The 21,936-nt window shown below is 40.0% G+C and overlaps 1 protein-coding gene across 2 annotated transcripts in view; it reads right to left on the bottom strand.

Annotated features, from left to right (window-relative positions):
* Positions 1–21,622, bottom strand: part of LOC136885543 (uncharacterized) — a 224,412-nt gene extending 202,790 nt beyond the window's left edge. Inside the window, exons 1-3 of one of the 2 annotated variants that reach the window (XM_067158162.2) lie at positions 21,498–21,592; positions 18,153–18,274; positions 2,474–2,602 (exon numbers count right to left, since the gene is read on the bottom strand). In XM_067158162.2, coding sequence (XP_067014263.2) covers positions 2,474–2,602; positions 18,153–18,185 — 162 coding nt within the window. In that variant the 5' untranslated portion in view covers positions 18,186–18,274; positions 21,498–21,592. Of the gene's footprint in view, positions 1–2,473; positions 2,603–18,152; positions 18,275–21,497 lie in introns of both variants that reach the window. The other variant, XM_067158164.2, reaches the window with a different exon arrangement.
* Positions 21,623–21,936: the final 314 nt, after the last annotated feature.

Raw genomic sequence — 21,936 nt, 5'->3', positions numbered from 1 at the left:
CTTCATTGTAGAGGCACGTCAAATGGTTGAGGTTTACGTAGCCGGAAACAACAGTCCACTACGTTCGAGTAGCGTTTGTGAGCCCTTTTACAGGCCAAGGATAAAAGGAGGCTCATGGCCTCTGGTGGCAAGACAGTTCAGATAAATCACGTTTGTATGCTAATCAATGACTATTATTTGCTTGAGCTGTAACTGTGTACTGAGATTTGTAGAAAATTGACCATTTGTTCTTGGTGCATCATATCCTTTTTGTGATAGCATTTCTAAATTTCTATTTTGATCACTGCAAACTATTCTTCTTTTTCTTCTTATTGGATATTAGGCTATGTGATAAGGCCCTCATGTTTTCTTCCCACCGGAGACAAAAGGATGTGTTGATTCAGCCCTGATGACTGTACTAACAATGAAGAGGAGTGAGGTCATGGTGTAATGTTAAGATTTCCTGTACTTTGTCTCATTTGTCTTGGCATAAACTGAAAGATGATTGTAACTCTTTTATACTAGTGCAGAGGTGCTCACGCTGGGCATTTCGTCCCATGGGCGCCCAGCACTGTAAGTGTACAGGCTGGCAGGCGATGAGCACAGCGTATGCTATTCAAACACAGTGACGTGGCTACGTCACAGGTCGTGAAGGTTGGGCAAAGTTCTCCCAGTCACTCTCGATCACTGAGGCGATGCCGGAGTTTGAAATGAAGGCAGAAAATAATAAAAGAAAGAGGGCAAAAATCCACGTCATTTTCAATTTACTTTGTAAAAAATAATTTATGTTCATTGCAGTTTATGTATTCTGACCGGATACAATAAATAGGCCTACAACCTCAAATATTATTGTAATATATGTAATGAATTACAATTTTCACTATTACTTTTTAAGAGGTGCTATAGAAATAGTTCTAATATAATTAAGGTGGATAAGCTGTGCCTTGTGGTTGTTTGGGTTTAAATTATCTGATAAACTCACCAACAATGCAATCATGTTTACTGGGCATAAAATCAATGAGGTTATTTATTTGAAAGGATACTGTACATCTATTTGGTAGGTACATTTACATTGTTGCTGTACTTTAATCTTTGATAGTAAATATCTCCCTCTTGCCATTCAGAAGTTATCTATTATCATATCACCGGACGCCTGTTAAATTTTAAATACTATTTTCAGAAATTCGGTGGACAGGGAAGTCACACAACACTACAGGATTGTGCAAAATCATTGTTGCATTATGTAATTATAGGAAGGTAATCCCAAAAATAAGGTCTCCTATTTTTTTTATAAATACGTAGACCTGTTTATTTCTACAATGGTTTACATCATTTTACAGCTTGAACATTTAGCTATTGTTCTACATAATCACCATTTCGGTTGATGCTCTTTTGTAGATGCTGTGACAGTTTTTGTATGCCCATGTCATACCAGCTCGCCGTCATGCTGTTCAGGAAGTTGTGAGCGGTGCTTCGGGAAACCTCAGGTACCAAAGAGCAGAGATCATCCAGAGTGATCCGCCGATCTTCACGCATGATTTGGTCAACCTTCACGACTGTCTCGATGGAAATTGATGGTCTCCCGCTCCTTTGTTCGTTCGTCGTGAATTTCAGTCCGACCGGCTGCAAACTCTCTACACCACTTACGAACATTTTTGACATCCATGCATGACTCACCATACACTTCCGTCAACTGGCGATAGATTTCAATCGCTTCAGTACCTTTTGCGTTCAAAAATTGAATAAATGCGCGCACTTCGCACTTGGCGGTAACATCCAACGGGAGCTCCATTCTCAACGGCTGCCAAGCCAAGATTGAGTGCTTCAGCGCGGCATGTGCATGTTTGTATGCGAGCGCGGGAAACACTCTTCACAATATTGTGACCAACAGCCACACAAACAGAGTTCTGTATTTATAAAGAAATAGGAGACCTTATTTTTGGGATTACCCTTGTATTATTTTCTGCTTAATGAATTAATGAATAATAGGAATTAAAAAAAAAGTCAAAATACTGTCATTCCCATCCAAGGAATTGTAGATTGTAGCTTGTACACTCAAACCCTGTACTTTTGTAGATTGAAACACAAAAATTATAATGTCGGTTTCCATTGAATGGATAAATATAAGAAAATAAAACTGACCGTTTATATCGAGCACAATATTAATCAAACCAGAATATCTTGAAAAGGTCAGTTTTTGTTATTGCGATTATAGAGTTTCATTTTAAATAATCTACCCCCATTCAACACTTCGCTGAGCAGTGGAGGATAGCTTAGTAACGACAATTGAATGTCAATGCTCCCTCGCTTCCCTGCAAAGTGTGTTTGCTCTCTCGCTTCACTGTGACGTATGCTTGCTACATAAGCTGCCCACATTTACGTCACGCCAGCCTCCCCTGCTGAGCACCTCTCTTCTAGTGCATAAAACATGTATAAAAATATTATACTTTAAGGAGAATATTAAAAATGAATGATATTATAGCACAGAACAAACCATTTGAGGAGTGATGCGGTCATGGATTTCCATGTCTCCAATACCAAACTGACATTCCCCAGCACTGTCCAAAACGGGACTGTAACATGCTGTTCTTGCATCGTCCAGAACTGCTATACCAGAGTGATCCTAAAAAAAAAAAAAAAAAAAAAGAAAACATCACAATATTTAATTATAAAATTTAGAATGAGTTGTTATGTCCATTTAAAATGACAAACAAAAGATTTTTACAGCATATTCCGAAGGTATTAAATGTTACTGAACTACTTAGAAATGAAATTAACAAAAAATGTAATGAATATGATTTTTTTTTTTTTTTACAATTTGGTTTACGTCACACCGACACAGATAGGTCTTATGGCGACGTTGGGATAGGAAAGTGTCAGGAGCGGGAAGGAAGCGACCGTGGCCTTAATTGAGGTACAGCCCACGCATTTGCCTGGTGTGAAAATGGGAAACAATGGAAAACGATCTTCAGTCGACAGTTGGGTTTGAACCCACTATCTTCCAAATGCAAGTTCACAGCTGCGCTCCCCTAACCGCACGGTCAACTCGCTCGGTAATCTATATAAATAAAATCGTAACGACTGTGTGTCTGTTATTTGAAATATTTTGGTGAAATTTTCGTACAGTTAACTGTCTCAGTTCTAATAATCTACCATACATATTTTTTAGCTTTGGTGTCTGTTTGTCTGAGTCCTTCTTCTTCTTCTTCTTCTTTTCTAGCCTATTTCAATCCACTTCTGGATATAGGCCTCTTCCGTATGTTTCCATCGTCTTCGGTCTTGAGCCACTTGGAACCAGCGTGTTCCAGCCAACAGCTTTACGTCGTCGAGCCATCTCTTCTAGGGTCTTCCAATGCCTCTCTTGTGTCCCCATGGTCTCCAGTGAACAATCCTAGAGGTTCACCTGTTATAGTCTTGTCGAGCTACAAGTAGAAAACTGCTGGATATATTTCTACGAAACTTTATATTTAGAATCTACCTGTTCTTGGGAAGGTTTTAGGGCCAAATTCATTTCTAAATCCCTGAATAGACTTGGGGTTTATAGGAGGATAAACAGTGCTTTTGCACTTCCACAAACCGGGCGATTTGGCCGTGCGGTTAGGGGCGCGCAGCAGTGAGCTCGCATCCGGGAGATAGTGGGTTCGAATCCCACTGTCGGCAGCCCTGAAAATGGTTTTCCGTGGTTTCCCATTTTCACACCAGGCAAATGCTGGGGCTGTACCTTAATTAAGGCCACGGCCACTTCCTTCCCATTCCTAGGCCTGTCCTGTTCCATCGTCGCCATAAAACTTATCTGGGTCGGTGCGACGTAAAGCAAAATAATAAAAAAATAACACTCCCACAAAATATACATGACCAACCTTAATATATATTTGTTCTCTCAAAAGACTGTATATATTTCCGTTATTTTATGTTGTATACGTATTTATTATATGACTGTAAATAACGGAGATGTTTACGAAAAGTCGGATTTTTTGTCCAAGTCCCGTGGAATACCGTACTTGGTGCGTGGCACTTCAAGGGGGGTTAACGGGAAGAACTAAAGAGCCATTTTACTTTTTTCTATAGAACAGATACGTTAATACGGTAAGGGAGGTTATCGTCAACAGCGCCACTCCAGTGGTCAGAGAAACAACAATATATAACCGAGAATCATGGGCGTAATTTGAGCATTTTGACTGGGGTGGCAATGTAAGAGACCAAAAAATTATTCTAATATTCTCTATTTTTCCTTTAATATTCTATGTTAATAACTTAAAACTTCTGTAAAGCAAAGACCTAATTCAAATGTATTATCGTCGCCACGAGACCTATCTGTGTCGGTGCGACGTAAAGCCACTAGCAAAAAAAAAGTTTTTGTTACTTGGCCTGTTTTTATTCGTAAAAGTAAGAATCTAGCGGACATCATGGACAAAAAGAAAAACTTTTCTTATTTAACATAATCTGATCCCATCGTACTTTCACACAAAATCTCTTCTCGGCGATCGAGTTCTACAGTATGTTTTTAAACGCCGCAAGTAAGAAAAATTACTTCTCACAGGATGCCTAATTCATTGGAACTTTCAATTGGAAATTTCAAAAATAAGACTGATCACACTTTTCGAATACTTTTGACTTAAAGTAATGTAATAAGCATTAAGCAAACTGGCACAAATTAAACCTAAGAAAATAAATACAGTAACAAATTTCCTTACGATTTCGCTATTAAAAGGATTGAAGAATGCAGTAAATCAGTTAATCAGAGATGCACCAGACAATCACTGCACTATAACATAACGAAACGGTGTCTCATCGTTCGGAAATATGCGTACCGTAAAAAATCTTAACATCTGATCATCGAGACAGTTGTGTATAGCCACAGCCCGCACTCCGTCGCGTTCGGCGCCTACTGTCATCACTTTTACGGAACTTCTCTCAGCGATATTTTAATTAGAATTGAGAGAGAAAGGTAAAGTTGAACAATAATAACAATTACTTCCATCAACATTACAGTATATAGTTAGCCTGTACAATTTTGCAGCGATCATTTTGTTTCATTTGGGTAAATTAAACAGAGTAAGGAAAAACGTGCAGTAAACTCTCTAATTATCCCCATTCTGTCATCTTTATTGTACTTCACGTTACTGCCACGTCTTATCATAGAAAAGTACCAGTTTAACATGCCGCATTTAACGTTCGTTTTAATACAAGGATGTAACTTCTCATAAATTCAAAAAGGGAACATGTAATCCATTGCAAATTCCCGTGCGAAGAACGGGTACAAGTGCTGCTGCTTCTGCTGCTAATAAATAATAATAATAATAATAATAATAATAATAATAATAATAATAATAATAATAATAATAATAATAATAATGGACACATGGATTCAACACGGTTAACCAACCGCATTTTCACTTTCCTCCAAGAGAAAAAGGCAAAGTGGGCATGGTTCAGTGAGGTACAGAAAGATCTGCGGGACATTGGGATCTCATTTGAAAATATCCAGGAGTGTGTTCCACTTAAGAAAAAAACTCCAAGAACATCAGAGTTTCCAATCAAAGCCGAAGCTGAAAACTGGAAAGGCATGGACGAAAGAGCGAAAGGAGCAACACCGTATACGAATGAAGGAATACTGGACCAACATTAAAGCTCAAGGGAAACAGTTGAAATGACGTGGTTCTTAGTTGGCTGAAACGAAACAACAACAACAACAACAACAACAACAACAACAACAATAATAATAATAATAATAATAATAATAATAATAATAATAATAATAATAATAATAATAATAATAATAATAATAATAATAATAGACTAATATGGCGTAGGGACGTGGCGCCCCCATCGCCCAGTGGGAAACCACTGCAATCAGCCACCCGAGTACCGGCGGGAGAACCGAAGCATGGGGTATGGAGGAAATGCCATCCCAAGTCGAACACCAGGCTCTCTCCAAGGCTTACAACCTTGGAAGTAACTTGGTCGATGTAAAACTACACCGACCCCGAACTACAAGTTTTCAACTGCAAAGCATGGAGGAAAATTCAACAGGAAATTGTACCTCTGGTGGTAACCAATCCACCGTCGCCTTGAGTGACGCAAGCAGGCCTTCGGATTCTGGAGAGCCTGCACCTACATGCAAGGAGGTATCGGAGACTCCTAGGAACATAATCAGCCATAAACACCGAAATTTATTTGCTACCTTCAATGCCAACTCCCTCTTGAAAGTTGGTGAACTCAAACATCTTACGGATGTCCTCTCCCATCATGAAATCCTAATTACAGCAATTCAAGAGTCAAGGTTTACTGATGAACATGCGTTTGAATCACAAGGTTATAGAATCTTCAAAGGGAAAACTGGCAAACGCGTGATGAAAACTGTTACACACCTTGGCACAGGATTTATTGTCAGCAGGAAAATTATTGATTGAGTCACTGATTTCAGCTCTCCTAACAGCAGGGTCTCAATGCTTAGCTTTCGGAGTATGAACAACGTACACACGCTTGTGAATGTACATGCGCCAATCAACCAGGCAAACAAGAAAGACCCAGAAGGAACAGACAAATTCTGGGAGGACTTGGAAGATGTTATATAAAAAATTCCTGACAAACACACAATCATTTTGCTTGGAGACTTCAATGCGCAGATTGGCAAAGAAAGGAAATTCCAAAATATCGTTGGAAACTATCCAGCCCACAGACGAACCAACCGAAATGGGGAAAGGCTTATAGAGCTTTGTAAGGCATTCAATCTTGTTCTTAAGTCAACAGCCTTCAAACATCTACCGAGAAAACAAAAGACATGGATATCACCAAATCCTCACTTGGGAAAATTTCAAATAGATTATGTTGCCATTGCACGAAAAGCAACACAAGAGATCCAAAATGTTAAAGTCCTGAGAAGTGCTAACCTTGACTCAGACCACTATCTATCCAAGACCAAAATTAAGCTTCATCCAAGGAACACCAAAAGAGTTAAGATAAAGAAAACTAGCAAATTTGATACAGAAAAGCTGAAAACCAGCGAAGAATTCATTCAGAAACTTCAGTCTTTGGACACAGAAAATTGGGAACAACTGAAAAATGCCATTGTTGAAACGCCTGAGGAGACAGTATTGCTAAAGAAACCAAAGAAGCATCCGTGGTGGACTCAAGAATGTGATGAAGCCATAACACAAAGACACGTCGCTTGGCAAAGATGGAATTCCCTGAAGATTCCAGAAAGATATGAAGACTTTCTGGAGGCTAGGAAACAAGCAGCGAAAGTGATCCGCCAAGTAAAGCGCGCATTTGACAAAAAACAACTGAAACAGATCGAGCAGGACTTCAATAAGAATAATACTAGGGATTTCTATAGAGCCTTCAAACGCAATCTCACCAAGTACACCCCACCAAGTCTACATTTCCGAGATCACAGTGGAAAAGTTGCCTACAACGACAAGGATAACTGCCAAATCTTGGCTAAATATTTTGAATCTCTTCTTAACTGCGAAGAACCAGAATCAGAATTCACCTTTGAAGAATCCAGACATCCCAACCCAGACTCTTCTCCCCCCACAAAAGAGGAAATCAAACAGATAATTACATCATTAAAGAACAACAAAGCACCTGGAGAAGATGCGATAATTGCTGAACTCTGGAAGTTTGCAGGTGAAAAGGCGATCGATAAACTAACTGAGATCATTCGCGAGATCTGGGAAACAGAGAAGATCCCAAATGATTGGACAGCAGCCCTGATTCATCCCCTACATAAGAAAGGTGACAAAACAGATGTAAACAACTATCACGGCATTTCCCTTCTCTCAGTAACATACAAAATTCTCTCCAAAGCCATTCAAACTCGGCCAGAAGAGCAACTTGATTCACAGTTGGGTGAATACCAAGGAGGCTTTAGAAAAGGACGATCTTGTGCAGAGCAGATCATGAACCTTAAGTCTGTCCTGTCGTACCTAAAATCCAGAAATAAGAATGTTGTAGTTACTTTTGTTGACTTCCAAAAAGCCTACTACTCCATAGATCGACACACACTCCTCCGCATTCTGAAGGAAATGGGCTTAGACAACAAAACGAGGGCTATCATTCAACAGACCTTAACCAGCACTACGTCCAAGGTGAAATTCAGGGGAGAAATTTCGAACGTCTTCGAAATCAAGGCAAGGGGATGGAATATCACCGCTTCTCTTCAACTGCGTTCTGAAAAAATCATTCGGGAATGGCGCAAGGAGATGTGCAAGGAAGAGGTTGAGAATGGCCTTAGAATAGGATATAAGAAAGATGATCTTACCATAGACTGCCTAGCTTTTGCAGATGACCTAGCGATCTTTTCTGATTCCCTAGATACTGCTGAAAAACAAATTAACCAACTGAGAATCCAAGCAGCAAAAGCTGGCCTCCAAATCTCTTTCCAAAAAACAGAGTTTATAACCAACATCAAGCCAGCTCCCAGAGAGCTCATTGTGGAACAGGGAAAAATCAAGCAGGTGGAAACGTTTAAGTACTTAGGCGAGTGGATAGTACCTAACAACTCTGAGAAAGAAGCAATCATGTGCAGAATCAACAAGATGGAGGTGGCATATCAGCTGGCTAGGAATGTCTACAACAAAAGATCAGTGTCCATCAACGCCAATCTTAGGCATTATTGTTCGGTTGTACGCCCGGAAGCACTGTACGCAGCAGAATGCCTTGCAATGAACAGAAAAGGTCTGATGGAGAAGATAGAAGCTAAAGAAAGAAAAATCCTGAGAAAGATTCTTGGACCAATCAAAGAAAATGGTGAGTACAGGAGACGACACAACAGCGGTCTGTACCAGCATATGGAGAGGATAACGGACACGATTCGGAAAAGGAAGATTAATTTTTATGGTCATATAGCACGCATGAGCACACAGAGACAGACCAATAGGATCTTTTCCTACTTTCTTAACAAGAAAACCAAGGGACGCTGGTTTATCGAAGTTGAAAAACACCTTCAAGAAATAGGAATCACACTCGAAGACATCCAGAAACGTGCTCCTCTCCAGAAAAAGCTCCAGGGATACAAGAGGTTCCAAGAAAGGCCAAAGTTGAAATCAGGCAAGAAGTGGACTGATGAAAGAAAGGAGGCTCACAGAACGAGAATGCGTGAATACTGGAGAAGAATTAAAGCTCAAGGATGCAAACGGTTGAAATAACGTGGTCCACAGCAGGCCGAAACGAAGAAGAAAGAAGAATAATAGACTAATAATAATAATAATAATAATAATAATAATAATAATAATAATAATAATAATAATAATAATAATAATAATAATAATAATAATAAAGTAATCCATTGGAAATTCCCGTGCGAAGAACGGGTACAAGTGCTGCTGATAATAATAATAATAATAATAATAATAATAATAATAATAATAATAATAATATTAATAATAATTCTTTTTGAAGGTTGTACTGGTTGGTTCTTGTGATCTGTCCAGTACTTTTTCATTCGTTCTGATCGTAATTTTCTCACTTCGTCTGAAATCGCTATATCCTTTCTATGCGTAATTTCTGCTGAAAATTTGTGAGTTTTAAGAAGGGTGTTTATATTATTTTATATTTGTTGTCTGCATCTGCTATCTCGAGTCCAGCTGCTTTGAGATGTCGCTGAATTTCCTGGATCCATGTCCTCCTGTCTTCTCTCCAAGATTTCTCAATCACTAGTTGTCATAAAAGTCACAAGATGTGAAAAAAAAATACGAGATTCATTTCTTCTTCATTGTACTGATGACTGGGTCAATCTCTCGATATACAGTTTCATTAAAGGAAGGATTCTCCAGGCTCCTTCGACCTGGTATTTTTTATTTATGCAAGTTCTGATGCTTCTTCTTTCCGTTTTGAAGAGCTGATCAGTTCTTCTTTCGTTTTTAATTCGGGGCAGGGTTTTGCAAGCGTAAGTAGCTTCCGGGAGAGTTATGGTTTTATAGTGTTGGATCTTAGTCTCTATTGACAGGCGAATCTTATTATACGTTGACCAGGTTAGAAAGTGGGCCCTTTTTCATTTTGCTAACTCTATTATCCATGTTTCTTTCTCGTCTAAGTTGTGTGTGATGATTTCTCCAAGATATTTACATTGTAAAACTACGTACCGTCTCTGTGGTGTAGTGGTTACCGTGATTAGCTGCCACCCTCGGAGGCCCGGGTTTGATTCCCGGCTCTGCCACGAAATTTGAGAAGTGGTACGAGGACTGGAACGGGGTCCGCTCAGCCTCGGGAGGTCAACTGACTAGAGGAGGGTTCGATTCCCACCTCAGCCATCCTCGAAGTTGTATTCCGTGGTTTCCCCACTTCTCCTCCAGGCAAATGCTGGGGTGGTACCTAACTTAAGGCCACGGCCGCTTCCTTCCCTCTTCCTTGTCTATCCCTTCCAATCTTCCCATCCCCAGACAAGGCCACTGTTCACCATAGCAGGTGAGGCCACCTGGGAGAGGTACTGGTCCTCCTCCTCAGTTCCATCCCCCGACCGAAAGTCTCACGCTCCAGCATACTGCCCTTGAGGCGGTAGAGGTGGGATCCCTCGCTGACTCCGAGGGAAAAACCAACGCTGAGGGTAAACGGATTGAGAAAGAAAGAAAGAAAGAAAGAAAGAAAGAAAGAAAGAAAGAAAGAAAAACTATAGTAATTTTTTGATCATTTATGAAGACTTTGCTCAGGCGCGACCCTAGTTTTCTCAAAGGATATTTGTAATCCTATTTTAGGGCGAGTTTATGGAGACTGGTGATCTGGGCAGCAACTTCTTCCAAGTCAAGGGCTGTATGTGTATGTTTAGTCCTCAGTCCGAAGGCTGGTTGGATCCTCAACAGCTCCGCCATCAGCTGTCATAAATGGCCTAGGCATCACTGAAGAGGCGTACTAGGGAAATGAGGATTGAGGTAGTTTCCCGTTGCTTTCCTCACCGAGCCAGAAGTTGCTATTACATATCAGTCTGCCAAGCCCACTGAAATGCATGCACCAACTGACCCTATTAGCTACATTTTCATACCATTCATAGCAGGGACTGGCTGCATAAGGAATGGCATTACTAGCATCACTCATACCTCAGTCACTTTCATTTTGTCAAAGCCAAGGATAAGACAGAGACAAATCAATGAAAGTAACAAAATTGCTCTAGCCCATACCAGAAGACATAGTGCACCATAAACACTACGTCCTGCCAGCAAAGACATAGTCAAGGGCTAAGAAAGCTAAATCATCCGCAAATCTGACCTAGGCGCCAGTTCCGAAAACCGGGTGCCACAATAATACAAATGCAGTGTAATGCATAGGCCTACATGTTTTGACCTTATATTACAGTAACCGATATAAAAAGTGCAGACTTGACTTAGTGAACAGGCTCTCCCTCGAAGATGACAACAAATGAAGGCAATATAAGTGAAGTTTTACAAAGCAGCAGTGTGTGTTTTGTGTGCTTTGTTTCCATGCACACGTCTGAAATACCAATTTTCCACCGTTCTGGATGGATCAAAATTCTCTAATGGTGGGCAATTCATGATTAATAATGTACCGGGAGGTACACCTCTACGCCGCAACTTTAAATACTGCGCCAATTGGAACTCATCTACAGGAGAAACTCTAAACTTTAAAAACTGTATCAACTCATAAGTTGCTCAGAAGATGTCACTACCGTAAATTTTGTGATTACGAAGTTGTCAGTACTGTGTGGAGTTCAATTTGTTTGTTTTCTATTGATCAAGAAGTGTGGACATTCTCTGATAGATGTCTCTACAAAAAACTATGACCATGCACCCTGGTGCGAAGTGGAAGAACTTTATTTGAAGAAATTTTGTATTCATACGTTTGTTCTTTACTAAAGTTCGTTCTTTCATTTGTGGGTTGGCAATATCAATATTTTCTTTCCGCCAGTTTTGAATTTCCAGAATTTCTGTAATTAATTTTTGACCAATCGTGTCTTTCTTCTTCGATTTGGATGTGTAACTGTAAGCTACCCAATAAACGACTGCGGGTGTGTCTTAATTATTCTTGAAAGGTCTCGAATCTTCCCCGAGAGTATAACAACTGCTGATTTTCCTGGCTCTCGGCCAATCGAACAACATCTAGCATAGTGTATGGAAGTGTAGCAGGAGGCGGGAAGCGCCTCTTTCATCCGGCAGCAGCTCTTCAACAAGGTAATGGCCACTTAACATCTTTATTTCTTGCTAGCTCAGCAGTTTAATCCGCGGGGAAGGTCCGAAACCTTTGTTATGTAATAAACATGTAATCTCCCATCGTTTTGTAAAATTTCAAATATCTTTAACTGTAATTCGGGGATAGAGAGTGCTTTACCCTCTCGAGCTCCCCTTCATTTTGGGATTTGAGGTGACTACGTTTTGTAACTGGTTTTCTTCCTTTCTGTAATGTCTTAAATTTTTTTATACGGGTCACCTCCATAGTTTGGGAATAGCCCCTGGTTCATCGGCCTAGTGCCTCTTAGGTTTTAAAAAGATTTCATGTAGGAGTGCAACTACTCGCCTCCATTCTACTTGGTGTTGCGGGCCATTAACTTAACCTATTATTTTTCTATTAAGGCCCATTAGGTTGGGTACAAGATACCCCTATTTCTTTGTAAGTGTGCCTTGAGGGCAGTTAATAGTAAAGTCCGTTGTGGCCTTTGGTAGGCTTGAAAAATTGAGAGCGGGTGAGCTCTTTCTTGTATTTGGATATGTGCCTCTAGGAGGCCTGACTGTGCTAGGTGGGAGCAAGTGCTCCATGTAATGAGGAGATTTCTGCCCTTTGGTAATATGTGGTTGTGAGCTGAGTGCTCAATTAGGGCTTGTGGCCCAGATTGTTAAAATATCTCTAAATCTTGGCTTTCCTGGTCTTGTACCTGATTACTTGTTGACTTGTTGTTGTTTGTTGAATGTTCAAATTCTATGCGATAATTGTTAAGTTTTGCTATTTTCGAAAATATAACCTTTAATGCAATTTTAATTCGTATCTCGGCCTTGTAGTTAGACTCATTCCAACCCGCACCTTCTTTCACCTCTGCATTCCACGGGTATCCCCGTAACAAATAACATTATATCATTGAGGCTGTCCGACCCCATCGATGACATCAAATTGTTATTTAATAGCTTAAAGAAACTAAATCCGATATTGTGACACTTGCACAGACATGGAATGTGTTGACATTTGCACGGAACACCTGACATTCCTAGAAATTACTAAGCATGGGTATGTCAAAGAGTGACACTTGCACTGAGGCCCAACGAGAGCTGTAAAGCAGAAGCAGGGAAAATACTCACGCGGTAGATCTATAGATAGACAGACAGATAGATAGAAGCCTTTAGATTTCATTGCTACAGTTGATACCTGGTGACAACAAGAGTTCCGTGTTGAACTGGTATTGTTCTACAGCTATGGAGTTCACTAAGAACACCAAGGCGAAGCCTTTGTTGACTTACAATGGACATCAGTACATTGTGGACTATATCAATACATATCAACTGATTTATTACGGCGCAATTTCAAGAAAAGTAAATGTAAAGGATTAATAATAATAATAATAATAATAATAATAATAATAATAATAATAATAATAATAATAATAAGAGCTTGTCCGCCTCTGTGGTGTAGTGGTTAGTGTGATTAGCTGCCACCCCCGGAGGCCCGGGTTCGATTCCCGGCTCTGCCACGAAATTTGAAAAGTGGTGCAAGGGCTGGAACGGGGTCCACTCAGCCTCGGGAGTTCAACTGAGTAGAGGTGCGTTCGATTCCCACCTTAGCCATCCTGGAAGTGGTTTTCCGTGCTTTCCCACTTCTCCTCCAGGCAAATGCCGGGATGGTACCTAACTTAAGGCCACGGCCGCTTCCTTCCCTCTTCCTTGTCTATCCCTTCCTATCTTCCCATCCCCCCGCAAGGCACCTGTTCAGCATAGCAGGTGAGGCCGCCTGGGCGAGGTAGTGGTCATCTTCCCCAGTTGTATCCCCCGATCCAAAGTCTCACGCTCGAGGACACTGGTCTTGAGGCGGTAGAGGTGGGATCCCTCGCTGAGTCCGAGGGAAAAGCCAACCCTGGAGGGTAAGCAGATTAAGAAAGAAAGAAAGAAAGAAAGAAAGAAAGAAAGAAAGGAAGAAAGAGAAAGATAATAAGAGCTTTCCAACATTGCAGCAGACATCCGCAAAAGACGTCTGAAATTTTATGGGCACGTCCGCAGACTGCCGGCAAGTAGACTGACACACAAGATTCTCACCTACATAGAACATCAAAAAAATATTCCATGGGTACTGGAAGTGAAGAAGGATCTGGAAAAAAGCCCAGATGAACTCAACTGCCACCGTGGACAGAAACCTCTATAGGAAAAAAATAATGGGATGGAAAGTGCAACCAGAAAACGAAGTTAAAAAGAAGACTGGAGCAAAGTGGACAGAAGAACGAAAAAGGATCCATGGAGAAAGGATGAGAGCTGTTTGGCAACTCAGAAAACAGAATCGATAGAGCCTTGCGTGATCCACTGGGTCTATACGCACATAATAATAATAATAATAATAATAATAATAATAATAATAATAATAATAATAATAATAATAATAATAATAATAATAATAATAATAATAATAATAATAATAATAGTTACGGAGTTATCCGTGGAAGTCAGAGGCGAAAGAAGGTGCGGGCTGGAATGGGTCTAACTACAAGTTCGAAAGATGAATAAAGATTTCAATAAAGGTTATATTTTCAAAACTTAACAATAGTGACATAGAATTTTTGAACGTACGACAAATAACAACAAGTTAAATCAGGTACAGATCAAGAAGTCCCAGATTAGCGAAAAATTTAACCAGTTTCCACTAGGGGAAATAACAAAATCAGGTACCAGAGTACTTTTACAAGGAAAGCCCGAGTTCAGGGGTCTTTACAATTTCTGGGCTACGAGCCCAAATTCGTCAGTCCTTGAGCTCTCAGCTCACAACCACAAAATACCAAAGGGCAGAACGCCCCAAATGACATGGAGCCCTAGCTCCCAGCAATCAAAATGTCACGCCTCCGCGAGGCACCTTGCAAAATACCAGAAAGAGCTGACCCGCTCTCAATCTTACAAGCCTATCAAAGGCCACAACAAACTCTACTTCTAACTGCCCTCAAGGCACACTTACAAAGGAACAGGGGTATCATGTACCCAACCTACAGGGCCTTCGCATGAAGAAAAAAAAAAAAAACATCAGGTTAAGTTACTGGCCCAAAATACAGAAAGGACTGGAGGCGTGAACTTGCACTCCTAAATATACATTTTAAAACCTAAGTGGCTCTAGGCCGATACACAGGAGCTAATCCCAAGCTAGGGAGGTGACTCGTATGAGAAAACTTTAATACATTAAGGAAGAGAAGAAACGGTTATGAAAACGTAGTCACCTCGATTTCAAATGAAGGGGAGCTCGAGAGGATAAAGCACTCTCTATCCCCGAGTTACAGTTCCAGTTAAGTGGAGTATTTACAAAGATTGAAATGGCTTACATATTTAAAGATATAGGTTATATTATTAAAGGTTTCGAACCTTCCCCGGGAGTTAAACTGCTGAGCTAGCAAGGAATAAAGATGTTAAGGGGCCATTACCTTGATGAAGATCTGCTGCCTGAAGAACGAGGCGCTTCCCGCCCCCTGCTACATATCCACACACTAAGCTAGATGTTACTGAAGTGGCCCGGAGACAAGAAAATCAGCAGTTTTTATACCCTCGTGGAAAATTCGAGACCTTCCAGGAATGAGTAGACACACCCACTCAATTTTTATTGGTTGACAGCAAAAACTTATACACAATGCAATGAAGAAACACCTTATTGGTGGGAAATTAATTACAGAAATTTAGGATTGGTTAAATTCAAAACAGGCGGAAAGAAAACTTAATATTGCCGACCCACAAAAGACGGAACAAAATTTAGTAGACAAAACTTATGAATACAACATTTCTCCAAGAAGGTTCATTCCTTTACACCAGAGTATGTTATCATAGTTTTTGGTAGAGACATCTGTTAGAGAATGTCCACACTTCTTGATCACTGAAAAACAAAAGCAAATAAAAAATACACAGTGACATCTTCTGATAAACAGTAGAGTTAGTTCAGTTGTTAAAGTTCCGGGTTTCTCCAGTAGAGAAGTTTCAATTGGTGCACGATTTGAACTTGCGTCGTAGAGGTGTACCGCCCGGTAATAATAATAATAATAATAATAATAATAATAATAATAATAATAATAATAATAATAATAATAATAATAATAATAATGATAATAATAGTACCGGGAGGTACTCCCCAACGCTGCGTATTTAAATCTAGCGCCAAAAAGAACTCCTCTACTGGTGGAACTGTGAAATTGAAACTAGACCAACTTATAAATTTACTCAAAAGATGTCACAACTAAAATCTGATATAATTTTGTTACTGTGAAGTTTCCTGAACTGACTGTATTTCTATTTGTTTAATTTGCCATTCATCAAGAAGTTTGGACATTCTTCCATAGATGTCACTGCTAAAAATTAGGATCGTGCACCCTGGTGCGAAGTGAAAGAACTTTTGATTTAAAGAAGTTTTGTATTCATAAGCTTTTTTATACTAATTGATGTTCATTTATGTTTGGGTTGGCAATATTTATCTTTTCTTTCCGCCAGTTTTGAATCCAGCCAATCCCTAATTTCTGTATTTAATTTCCTACCAATCACAGTCTTCTTCTTCTTCTCATTCGCTTTTGAGTGTAACTTTTAAATTACCCCATAAAAATGAGAGGGTGTGGCTAGGTTAATCTTGAATGGTCTCGAACTTTCCCCGAGGGTTTATAAACTGCGGTTTTTCACGTCTCTTGGCCAATTGATCGTCATCTTACTGAGTGTGTGTGTGTCAAGCAGGAGGCGGGAGGCCTCTTCGTCAGCTGCTAGAACTTCTATAAGGTAATGGCCACATAACATCTTTATTTCTTGCTAGCTCCGCAGTTTAACCCGAGGGAAAGGTCCGAAATCGTTAACCATGTAACCTTCTTTTCTAAAAATGTAACTTTCTGCCGTCTAATGTAATAACTTCATAAAATCTTCAACTGTAAATGTACCCTCTCGAGCTCCCCTTCATCTTGCTTTGAGGTGCTACGGCTTTTTTTGTTTCTGCCATGTATTAAAGTTATTTCTATACGAGTCACCTCAGTAGTTTGGGAATAGCCCCTGTTTCATCGGCCTAGTGCCCTTTAGGTTTTAAGAGTTCATATCTAGGAGTGAAAGTACACGCCTCCATTCAATTTGTGTTTCGGGCCATTTACTTAACCTGTTCTTTTCCGCAAAGGCCCAATAGGTTGTGTACAAGATACTCCTGCTTCAAATTTGTAAGTTGTGCCTTGATGGCGACTGATTGGAACTTTCTGATATTGCCTTGAATAGGCTAAAAGAAACTGAGAGCCTGTTAGCTCTTTCTCAAAGTAAGATTTCCGAATGCCTCTGGAAGGCTAGATGTTGTAATGTTGGGAGCAAGTGCTCCATGAATTAGTGGGATTTCTGCCCTTGAATAAGTTTGTGATTTGTGTAAACTTGAGCGTGTAACTCAGGAAATTTAAAGCTAGGGGCTTAAAGCCCAAGGTGTTAAGATTCTGAATCTTATATTTTTTACCAATCTTGTTTAACGTTTGCTACTTGTAAAACAATTGCCAACTTTGTTGTCTGAAAATATAACCTTCACTTTAAGTTTTAAATTATATTCTTGACATTGTAGTTAGACCCGTTCATCCCGGCACCTTCTTTCCCCTCTGCGATCCACAAATACCCCGGAACAACAACAACAACAACAACAACAACAACAACAACAACAACAACAACAACAATAATAATAATAATAATAATAATAATAATAATAATAATAATAATAATAATAATAATAATAATAATAACGTTATTGGTTTATGTCCCAATAACTACTTTTACGGTTTTTGGAGACGCCGAGGTGCCGAAAGATTGTCCCGCAGGAGTTCTTTTACGTGCCGTTTAATCTACCAACACGGGGCTGACGTATTTGAGCCCTTTCAAATACCACCGCACTGACCCAGGATCGAACCTGCCATCTTGGGCCCAGAAAGCCTTTTTCTTTGCAATTGGCGTTACGTCGCACCGATACAGATAGGTCTTACGGCGGCGATGGACAGGAAAGGCCTAGGAGTGGAAAGAAAGCGCCCGTGGCCTCAATTAAGGTACAGCCCCAGCACTTGCCTGGTGTGAAGATGGGAAACCGCGGAAAACCATCTTCAGGGCTGCCGACAGTGGGATTCGAATCCACCGTCTCCAGGATGCAAGCTTGCCCGGTCCTTAACAGTCTGAGCCACTCTGCCCGTCTGTAAAGGAAGAATAACAAGAAAAAGTAATATGGTCTTAGGCGAGGCAGGTCATGTTTAAAATCCGAAGCGGCGAATGAAATGAGATAAAGTGTAGAAAAAAAAACGTGCGAGGAAGACGGAGAGTATGATTTCAACAATTTACACCGAGGAGGTAGGCCAGCTCTTCAATCGAGACTATGAGATGTACTGTTCGGGTCTATTCATACGGGAGTGTATGAAAATCGAGGCCTCGTGCAAATATCACCATCCTACTTCTGACTCACCAAGTACTGTTAGGTAGAGTGAAGGGCTCCGTGCAAATGCCATTCCGTACAAGTATTCCAACCCCACTAAATCCTCTCTCACAAGGAACACTTGACGCAGGTAATGGTGACACAATACGAAGCAACTTGCCTAAAATAGGAAATCTGTCTTTGCTTGATACAACTTTTCTCAAACGCTCGCTTCACTTCATCCCCTTGCCGCACTTTGAATTCGTGTAGAATGCTCTGCTTTACTGTTTCAAAGTCCATGGCAGAACCCACAAGTTGGTTCTTAAAATGCTGTGCCAATGATTCAATCTCCTTCTCTCCCAAATTCTATAGTTCCTTCCTTTCTGGCGAGGTAAAAGTATCATCAAACACCCTGGTGCTACGTTCACTCGTGAGTGTTTTGTTCCATATTGCATCAATACTTCTTTGTCAGCTTGAAGAGAACAACATACTGGTACTCCTATTCTACCCTTGTAATTGTACACTCGTAATTAAATATATTTTTTAAGATAAAATCTGAAACATTAAAAAAATGCTGTATGGCTTTTAGTGCCGGAATGTGTCCGAGGACTGCGACCCGCCAGATGCAGGTCTTTTGATTTGACGCCCGTAGGCGACTTGAGCGTCGTGATGAGGGTTAAATGATGATAAAGACGACACATACACCCAGTCCCCGTGCCAGGGAAATTAACCATATATGGTTAAAATTCCTGACCCTGCCGGGAACCGTACACGGGACCCCTGCGACCAAACGCCAGCACGCTAACCATTTAGCCATGGAGCCGGACATCTGAAACACTAAACTTTATCCTGTAAAGAATTTATTATAATCTGCTTTTAAGCCATCCATGGGCATAAAAATCAGACGTAGTGGCAAGTAAAAATTGGGAATAGAAACGTCGGAAAAACCTAGGCGCCAGATTAGTATTTCCAGTACACTACCGGGAATTTTCGAGCCCCGGTAATAATAATAATCCGCCTTTGTGGTGTAGTAGTTAGTGTGATTAGCTGCCACCCGCGGAGGGCCGAGTTCGATTCCCGGCTCTGCCACGAAATTTGAAAAGTGGTATGAGGGCAAGAACGGAACCACTCAGCCTCAGGAGGTCAACTGAGTAGAGGGGGGTTCAATTCCCTCCTCAGCCATCCTCGAAGTGGTTTTCCACTTCGCCTCCAGGCAAATGCCGGGATGGTACCTAACTTAAGTCTACTGCCGCTTCCTTCCCTCTTCCTTGTCTATCCCCTCCAATCTTCCCATCCCCCAACAAGGCCCCTGTTAAGCATACCAGGTGAGGCCGCATGGGCGAGGTACTGGTCCCCCTTCCCAGTTGTATCCCCGACCCAAAGTCTCACGCTCCAGGACGCTGCCCTTGAGGCGGTAGAGGTGAGATATCTCGCTGAATCCGAGCGAAAGACCATCCCTGGAGGGTAAGCAGATTAAGAAATAATAATAATAATAATAATAATAATAATAATAATAATGACTTTGCAATACTTTCTGAAAATGTGACATCTGCTATAACCCAAGTAAATGTCTTGGAAAGAATCGCCAGCAGAGCTGGCTTAAGAATTTCTGCAGAAAAAACAAAATTTTTAACAAATATTTGGGATGCACCAAAATTTCTGAAAACAGATATTGGCCAAATAGAGAGGGTAAAAAAATTCAAATATCTAGAGGAAATATCCAAGAAAATGGTTTAGAAAAATCTGCAGTAGAAGAGAGGGTACATAAAATGGAGAGAGCTTATGGTGTCACCAAAGATATATACAATAAAAGGTGCCTATCCAAAAATGCAAACATAAGGCATTACAACACAGTAGTGAAGCCAGAATGCCTATACGCAAGCGAATGTCTGGCATTAAACTATAATTTAGATAAACTAGAAATACTAGAAAGGCGAATCATGAGGAAAATATTAGGCCCACAAAACACAGCAGAAGGTTGGAAATTACGAAGTAATGCTGAAATATATAAAAAAATAGAAAATATATCAGATATAATGAGGAAAAGGAGATTTATGTTTTTTGGACATTTATATCGAATGCAAGATAGTAGATTAACCAGTAAGATTTTCAGATATTTGTGGGGTAAGAAATCAACGACAAGCTGGGTCAATGAAGTAAGAAAGGATTTAGAAAAAAACAATATAACAACAGAAGAAATAAATAATAGAGAAGGCTTTTGGGAAAAAAGTATTGAAAATAGAAGGATTCCAAGGTAGGAAAGTAAAAAAGACTGGTTCAAAGTGGTCCGAAGGCAGAAAGAAGAAACATAGTGAACAGATGAAAGCGTACTGGAAGAAAAGGAAAGAACAAAGAAGAAGGAATTGAAATTGGCACGTGGTCCTCTGGTGGCCCATTCGAAAGAAGAGAATAATAATAATAATAATAATAATAATAATAATAATAATAATAATAATAATAATAATAATAATAATAATAATAATAATAATAATAATAATAATAATAAGGGGTAGATATCGAAAGTGATGTTTACTCTTTCTAGTGCAGATTTTCGTGATGATTTCAAATATGAAAACCGTTTTGTTTTATCACGTCAGGTTTTGAAGATGTCGATAAAATTTTATTTTTCAGGGAACAGCGTTCATCGAAAATGGTTTTAATTGTTTTCAGTTATTTTTCATACAAAACCGAACATTTTCATTTGCTTTTTTTAAATTGTCAGCGACAGTGGACATTATGGGGTTCAGAGGTTGTAAAATTCACCACGTCTGTTTTGCTACGTGTGCGGCTGTGCAGAGACGTAACGTTAGGACCGGCAATGCAGCCGCTTTAAGAGGCCCCACAGTCTTCTGGCAAATAATAATAATAATAATAATAATAATAATAATAATAATAATAATAATAATAATAATAATAATAATAATAATATTAATAATAATAATAATAATAATAATAATAATAATAATAATAATAATAATAATAATAACAGGTACTCAACGTCTGCTTACCTTGAGCTATTTTGTGGTGACTGCAGATCTTCATAACACTGGCTTCAATAGCGCGCACAGAACACGAACTAGCAACCAGTATCTCCACATTCAAGTTATCTCGCTCACTGATAACATTATCATATATTTCAGAGAGGACGCAGAACAGCGTTAATTTCCTATTGCTTCCACTACAGTGCGATGAATAAGTAGCGATCTGAGGAGATACTTTAGGAGCGCCATTCATAAGTTCGCCATTAAACTGGCCACATACGAACTTTAAGCGTTACGGTCAGCCACGATTGAAATTCGAAAGTTAGAAACTAGTGTCCGTCGCTGTGGTGTAGTGGTTAGTTTGATTAGCTGCCACCCCCGGAGGCCCGGGTTCGATTCCCGGCTCTGGCACCAAATTTGAAAAGTGGTACGAGGGCTGGAACGTGGTCCACTCAACCTCGGGAGG

Source organism: Anabrus simplex, chromosome 14 (genome assembly GCF_040414725.1).
Source record: "Anabrus simplex isolate iqAnaSimp1 chromosome 14, ASM4041472v1, whole genome shotgun sequence".
Classification (NCBI taxonomy): Eukaryota; Metazoa; Arthropoda; class Insecta; order Orthoptera; family Tettigoniidae; genus Anabrus; species Anabrus simplex.
Note: the sequence above shows the minus strand (reverse complement) of the source record. Positions and strands in the feature narration are given on the sequence as shown.